Below are 7,464 nucleotides of genomic sequence, written 5' to 3'. Positions count from 1 at the left end.
TAAATTGTAATTGAATTAAGTAAAGACGCCGGGGAATGTGTCGCAAGCGATTGGATTTTGGCACATCTACGCTGGCTTTCACGCAACAGAGATGGGGGGGTGGGCCATCGGACAATCCGACGGATTCAGACTAAGCATTCAACATTTAAATTTGTGTCACAAGCCAAGCTCTTACATGCACCAGGAAGATGAAGGTGAAATCCAGCGGACCTGAGCGGGGAAGCGACACATGCAGGATATGGGGCTCACAATCTTCTTGAATCACGGCATTCTGGCGGACACTCTGGATCGGGGATCGCCCAGGACCAGGTAAGTTGATTTCAGAAACACTTGATTAGTTTATTTTGATGTAACTTCATTATACACATCAATCTACGATGCACATGGCCTGTAGGCCATTTAAAAAAAAAATTTAAATCCTTTCTTTAGGGATAAAGAACAGACATTTCTCTCGGAACCATTGCATCTGGTTCTCTACAACAACTTTTTGTTCACCAATGATTTTTTTATGCAATTGCGAGGTGTAGCTATGGGGGCCAATATGGTCCCCCGCTTATGCCAAGATTGTATTGGCAGTTCTGGAGGAGGACCACATCTATGTGTCTCACCACTTTAGTCATTTACTTCGGTGGTGGAGATACATAGATGATGTGTTCCTCCTCTCGACAGGCTTACAGATACGACTTAACGCTTTTTTAGGGTATTTGAACACCGTAGATGCAGACGGCAAATTTACTATGGTCGATTTAGACAAAGAGCTCTAATTTTTGGACGTCCTTTTGAAGAACACAGGTGAAAAGTTAACCACTGATTCAAGTCAACAGACAGAACTAATGTTCTAGATTTTGAAAGTAGCCATCCTAAATCCATGAAAGAATCTCTTCCACTAAGTCATTTTATGAGAGTCAAACGTATTTCTAGTGAACCACAGTTTCTGGAAAAAAAAAATCTCGAATTAATGGAATCCAAATTTAGGAAGAGGGGTTACCCCCAATGTGTCATTGCTAAAAACATGAGAGAGGTAGCCAAAAAGAATCGGACAGAACTATTACAACCAGGTAAATGTAAGGACATCCTTGATAGAATCCCTTTTGTTTCCGCGTTTAATGATTCAGAAAATCCAGAAATAGTGAGAATTTTAAGGAAACATTGGTCTATATTAAATAGGGACAGTGCTCCCATACCTGCATTCTCAAATCCTCCCCTTTTCTCATACAGAAGGGCAAGGAATCTGAGGGATAAGTTGGTGAAATCTGATGTTGGTGCGATGGGGACACGGACACAAATTGGACTTTGGGGACATAAGAGAAAGAAAGGTCGTTTCCCCTGTAGGACTTGTATCAATTGTCATATATGACAAGGGGTGAGACATTTACACATGGTAACAATGTATATAACATCAGACACTACATGGACTGTAATAAGGACTTGTTGAGGTGTCTATGCGATCTGGATCATGTTGGGGAGGTGACACTAGACTTTAAGACAAGATTCACCCAACATAGATACAGGATACGGAAAAGATGTCCAGACATTTTGCCGAACTGGGACATATGGACGGACAATTGAAATTGCCTTTGATTGATGTGATGTGGGGGTGACAGCGAAAAGATGCTGAGAAAAAAGGAGTTACAATGGAGACACAAACTGGTGGTCTAAACGTAGAATATAACAGACAGTGTGATGTAGACAATCTCTTTATAGCCTACTGGATTCTCCTACTGTTTTACAATGTGACTTTATATTATTTTAAATTTTTTTCCTTTTTCTTTTTAGATTCTGAACACATTGACACTACAATTGGATGAACATATTGTGATCTGACGTTTTCCGTTTGTGATCCATGTATCATTTTTCCTTCTTTGCCATCTTAGTATTATGGGCAAATATCTCTTTAATGATGTCAGAATATTTAAACCCATTTGTGATTTATATAATGTTGTTTTATAACTTATGGGGGCGTATGGACGTTGTGGGTGGGCTATTGTCGCAGCGACACGCACTATCTGGACCCTCACCATGTAAATGGTCTGGCTCTATGCATAAGTGTGAATTGCGGCTAAACGCGACTGTTTGTGTAATACGGATCGACAACAGTTTTGCTTAGACATGGCACCACAGGTACTACCCTACATCTGGGTTATACCCAGGATACACACCTCGGTCCAATATTAATTTATTACTTATATCATATGTACATTAGATATAATATTATTCTGCCGATTTATACATGGTAGTCCTTTTTCAAAGATGGCGTTCCGATACCCCTCTCTTCACTGCGCATGTGCAAGGTGACTTCCGGACATGCACATTATAATGGGGGAGACGCGGATTCATGTGTTTTACCGCAGATACAGCCGGAGCATCAGATTTTCGCACCTATCCTTCGTTAGGTACCTGTTCACACACATTTACATGATATTGAATAAGAAGTCTGCAAACACTGTTATCACTTTACTGCTATGTTCTTACTATATTATGGAAGATATTTTATGCACTAGCACTTTATATATGTAACAATAAATATGTTTTTTATATGTATTTCTGTAATCACAATCAGATGTACAAATTGATCATGTGACACTCTCTATTGTGTTAAATACTGGGCTGTTACGTCATGTCCTTTGCTTGAGAAAGGTGGTAACCACCGAAACGTCGTGCATGGAATAAACTCATCACTTTTTGTTATGGACTGGTATTTGCGGTCTCATTTTTCCTATATTTTCTATATTTTCTTCTCATTTTTTTAACGGACTGGTTTGTGCTGTCTCATTTGTCCTATTTATTTATCTATCTATCATATCTCCATCTACACACCATAGTAACACATGTAATGAACATTCTAGAACACCAATACTATGACCTCATGGAGGGTCATGGTAACCCATGGCATGGAACCTTAGCTCTGGTCATCACAATAGAAATATGTGATGTCATAGAAGATTTGATGACACCACCACCTTCTATATCCCACTGTCACCCCTTGTAGTAAATCATTACCTTACAGACTCCCAAGGGTGAGGTAATCACGATGCATTCTGCAGCAAAATCCGAAATACGGAGAAGAGCCCAAAGAGATCGGGTTCTATTACAGAGGAGAGGAATTGATGAAGAGCAGGAACCATTATTCAACTTATGGGTAATGGACTGTCCACCAACTGATGTGGACATTGATGACTCAAACATGGCATACAAAAGACTGGATCTGGAGAAGACCCGAAAGATCAAGAGACATGAAATCCTTGCACAGAAAAGGAAAATGGAGAACCTGATGGAATCTCACTCTGCCGATGAAGACCTTAACAGGGCCATTCTCAACAGCATGAAAAAACTTGGAGAATTGGTCCCTGCTTCAAGGAGGAGGAACAAATACTCAATCCTCAAGAAACTCCGAAATATCAGCTCAGAGTTAGAGATGGAAGAGGTTCTCCAAGTAAGACCACAACATGTCTCTTTCACCAGATCCCACAGTCCAGAGACTCCAAACCTACAGAGAGAGGCAGCCAAGAGGAGAATCAGGAACAACAGAGATTGGGTTGTCCAAGGATTGAGAGGTCTCATCTATGCCAAAGCCATAATTAATGGAAATGGAGCGTTAAGAAGATCCGGGTCACCAGCCATCAACACGTCCTTCACAGAGAGCAAGAAAGGCTCAGAGATTGTCTCTGCACCCAACGCATCCCTGGAACCAGGTAAGATGGAAATCACTGAGTAATATAAAACTGGGGGACAGAGGGGGGTAGTTGGTTTTATATTATGTATTAGGCCTAAATTAAATTCTAGAGATCTATTAAAAATACCCTGGTTTCCAATAGCAACAACTCACAAATCAGATTCCATTATTCCAGAGAGTTCTAAATTCTAAAATGGAATCTTAGGTCTGATTCTAATCCTAGTTGCTAGGGGCAACAAGGATTTGTTTTAAAGTTATTATTAACCCCTTAACGACCTGACATTTTTTTATTTTTTCATTTCCATTTTTCACTTCCCACCTTCAAAATCTATAAACATTTTTTAATTTTACACGTAAAGAGCCGTGTGAAGGTTTGTTTTCTGCTTAACAAATTGCACTTTATAGTGAAGGTATTTAATATTTCATGCCGTGTACCGGGAAGCGGGAAAAAAATTCCAAATGCAGTGAAAATAGTGAAAGAACGCATTTGCGCCGTAGTCTTGTTGGCTGTATTTTACAGTTTTCATTGTGCACCCAAAATGACAAGGCTACTTTATTCTTTGGGTCGGTACGATTACGGGGATTTCAAATTTGTATAGGTTTTATAATGTTTTGATACATTTACAAAAATAAAAAATTTCTGTAAAAAAATTTGGGGGGGATTTTTCCATTTTCTGGCACCAATGACTTTTTCATACTTCGGTTTGGGGTTTGTGTCATATATTGCAATTTTTGATGAAGTTTTCATTGCTATTATAGTTTATAGGACTGTACAACCTTTTGATCACTTTTTATCAATTATGTTGTATTTTTCAAAATGGCAGAAGAGTTCCATTTTCAACTTTGGCCGCTATTTTCCGTTAGGGGGTTAAACGCAGCGAAAAAGTGTTATTATATTTTGATAGATCGCATTTTTCGATGCAGCGATAACTAATGTGTTTATAATTTTTACTGTTTTTATTTTTACCGTTTTTAAATTAAATTTATATCAGTTCAGGGGGGTGATTTGAATTTTTAGGTTTTTTTTTATTTATTTATTTTTTTTACTTTTTAAAAACTTTTTTTAATTTTTATTTTGACTATTTTTCAGACTCCCTAGGGTACTGTAACCCTACGTTGTCTGATCAATCCTATCAAATACTGCCCTACTACAGTATGGCAGTGTTTGGGGATTTTCCGGTGACAGCACATTGTAATGAAAGGGTTTAAACGAGACAGCTTCAGGTCTTCGGAAGACCCGATGCTGTCATGGAGTGACGATCCTCAGCAAGATGGCGGCGCACCAATCTTTTTTGAGCTGCTGGCAACTTTGCGGTGATCTGAGGGAAAGCACACAATCAGTTCTAGCAATTTGCAGCAAAGACCTAATGGCTATGGAGAGGGCTCAGCCAGGACCTGATGCGCCGTACTATTACGTCACACGTCGGTAAGGGGTTAATGTACTTTCACTATAAGAAGACTATATGTAAAAAGAGATTTTCAGTTTATTATATAAAGAAAAAATTGCAGGTGACTTTAGTGTAATAAGGAATCTCCTATTTTATCTCAGCAGATGGAAGCGCTCAGCCAGACTCTGACATAGCGGCCATCCCAGCGGAAGACCTTCCCAGTGCCCGACCCCAGACACCAACACAACTTGTTAACACCATAAGACCTTTCGATGTTAACAATCTTGAGTTTCAGAAAGACCTTGGAAAGGGGGCATATGGAAAGGTAAGTGGCCAAAACATGAATCTACTTTTATTCTTCACACAAATCTTTATCAAAAATCCAGTACTTTTCCTTATATTTCTCAATCTGATCTGTTATCATTCTCCTTCAGGTTGTCCTGGCATCAGATCCCATCACTGATGAACTGCTAGCCGTAAAGATCATGTCCAAGAGTAAAATCAAGGACACAATCTCCACAGAACTGGAAGTCCTTAGAATTGGAGCTGATTGCCGCTTCCTGATATCATTGCGGGGATCTATGGAGACAACCACCAAATACATCATAGCCATGGACTATATGGCCGGAGGAGACCTGTTCGGCCTGATGATGGAATGGATGCCCTTTGACATTCAGACAACAAGGTACATTTCTTATATTGTGGTTGAATTATTGAGGGAAAGGTCCTAGAGAACGGGGCCTAGGGAGGAATATAACGACATGAGTAGGACACGTGTTATTGTATGTTCTGTCACTGATCACGGACGTCACCGCTGATCTATCATCTACTTTCTTCTCCCAGACCCTTCGCGGCAGAGATGTACTGCGGACTCCGATATCTTCATGACCACGGCGTCATACACCGGTAAGTCAGACATAAATCTATCTCCTGTGATTCCTGATATTACATACATTATGGGAGATGTTTATTTTTATAAATTCTTTCTCTCCGCAGTGACCTGAAGCCTGAAAATATTCTCCTTGATGACATCGGACACATTAAAATTGCTGACTTTGGCATCTCGGCAATAAATGTGTTTAGAGAAGACACCACCACAGGCATTGCAGGCAGCACTGGATATATAGCCCCAGAGGTAAGGAACGTCATATAACTACTAAGCCATGTGCTATCAGAGGCCGGTCCTCATAGCGCTGTGTGTGTAGACCCTGCCTCATCTCCTGACTGATGTCTTACAGGTGCTGGACGAGGAGCCGTATAATCATCTTGTGGACTCGTTTGCATTTGGCGTCATCCTCTATATGATGAGCGTAGGAGATCAGCCGTTCTATGGCGAAGGCTCACTGGAGGATTACTATTGGTCACTGCAGGAAGATGTCCCTGATTTTCTCCCGGGAACATGCCCTCATGCCATCGATTTCATCCAAGGGGTGAGTAGTAAGAAGGATAACATTTGGGGAATTATATAGAAATCATACATTATATCATATCTCATTATTTCTCTCATTTTCCAGCTATTGTGCAAATCTCCACGTGACCGTATAGCAATGACATCGTCCACCAGATCCCACCCGTTCTTTAACACAATTGACTGGGACGACGTGGAGTCCGGCAAAGGCCGCCCACCATTCCAATGGGACTGTAAGTATCAGACACATCAAAGTGTGATCATTGCAGTTATATATAGACACATGTTCTCCATTATTCAAACCATTATTACCCCCCCCCCCCCCCCTCCAACATACACACAGTTAAGAATATAATAAGAAAATACAATAAGAAGATACTTAGATATTATTTATTTTGTCTTTTACAGGAGTAAATGGCTGATAAAATCCAGCCCGCTCCAGTAACATCTTGGAAGAATTTAATTTATGGCTACTCTACCGATTGTGACATTTCTACCGATTGTGACATTTCTACCGATTGTGACCAGTTTGCCACCATATACTGTAACATTCACATAGATTCGAGCACCAATATTCCAGGGATGTATTCCGATCGCCATATATGGGGTCAGGAAGGAATTTTTTCCTCTCATATCAGGACAAGCCAACCAAATGTCCTCAGAGGTTTTTTTCGCCTTCCTCTGGATCGACATAGCAAGTCATTATTAGGTTAAAAGCGAAGAACTTATTTTAACCATACTTGCTATGTAACCATCTAGACAGCTCATCTATGAACATGGTGGCAATGACTTTATCTACCGATTGTGACAGAAGGAAGCTACGGCTACTTCACTTACCGGATATGGACTTAAAGAACAAAGTCGATGTGACCAGTCTTCCACCACATAACATCCACATAGATTCGAGCACCAATATTCCAGGGATATAATCCGATCGCCATATATGGGGTCAGGAAGGAATTTTTTACTCTGATGTGAGTACATGCCAACCAAAT

General features: G+C 40.2%; 2 protein-coding genes across 2 annotated transcripts; both read left to right on the top strand.

Moving 5' to 3' along the window:
* The first annotated feature begins 3,031 nt into the window (after positions 1-3,031).
* Positions 3,032-5,792, top strand: LOC140070260 (uncharacterized). The gene is made up of 3 exons (XM_072116611.1): positions 3,032-3,692; positions 5,223-5,386; positions 5,496-5,792. The coding sequence occupies exons 1-3, from the start codon at positions 3,032-3,034 to the stop codon at positions 5,790-5,792; spliced, it is 1,122 nt and encodes a 373-aa protein (XP_071972712.1).
* A 116-nt stretch (positions 5,793-5,908) lies between these two features.
* On the top strand, positions 5,909-7,001 carry LOC140069039 (protein kinase C delta type-like). The gene is made up of 5 exons (XM_072114374.1): positions 5,909-5,967; positions 6,058-6,196; positions 6,300-6,491; positions 6,576-6,702; positions 6,878-7,001. Coding segments are annotated over exons 1-5 (507 nt in total). The 5' UTR covers positions 5,909-5,920; the 3' UTR covers positions 6,880-7,001.
* Positions 7,002-7,464: the final 463 nt, after the last annotated feature.

The sequence above is a fragment of the Engystomops pustulosus genome, chromosome 7, assembly GCF_040894005.1.
Source record: "Engystomops pustulosus chromosome 7, aEngPut4.maternal, whole genome shotgun sequence".
NCBI lineage: Eukaryota > Metazoa > Chordata > Amphibia > Anura > Leptodactylidae > Engystomops > Engystomops pustulosus.
This window is presented reverse-complemented; position numbering and strand designations above follow the sequence as displayed.

What these genes read in the sequence shown, in the direction of transcription:
- LOC140070260 (XM_072116611.1), top strand. Translation starts at nt 3,032, where the DNA reads ATGCATTCTGCAGCAAAATCCGAAATACGGAGAAGAGCCCAAAGAGAT. An exon ending in CAACGCATCCCTGGAACCAG is followed by an intron (nt 3,693 to 5,222) that starts GTAAGATGGAAA and finishes ATTTTATCTCAG; the next exon opens with CAGATGGAAGCGCTCAGCCA. An exon ending in GAAAGGGGGCATATGGAAAG is followed by an intron (nt 5,387 to 5,495) that starts GTAAGTGGCCAA and finishes ATTCTCCTTCAG; the next exon opens with GTTGTCCTGGCATCAGATCC.
- LOC140069039 (XM_072114374.1), top strand. Translation starts at nt 5,921, where the DNA reads ATGTACTGCGGACTCCGATATCTTCATGACCACGGCGTCATACACCG. An exon ending in GACCACGGCGTCATACACCG is followed by an intron (nt 5,968 to 6,057) that starts GTAAGTCAGACA and finishes TTCTCTCCGCAG; the next exon opens with TGACCTGAAGCCTGAAAATA. An exon ending in CTGGATATATAGCCCCAGAG is followed by an intron (nt 6,197 to 6,299) that starts GTAAGGAACGTC and finishes GATGTCTTACAG; the next exon opens with GTGCTGGACGAGGAGCCGTA.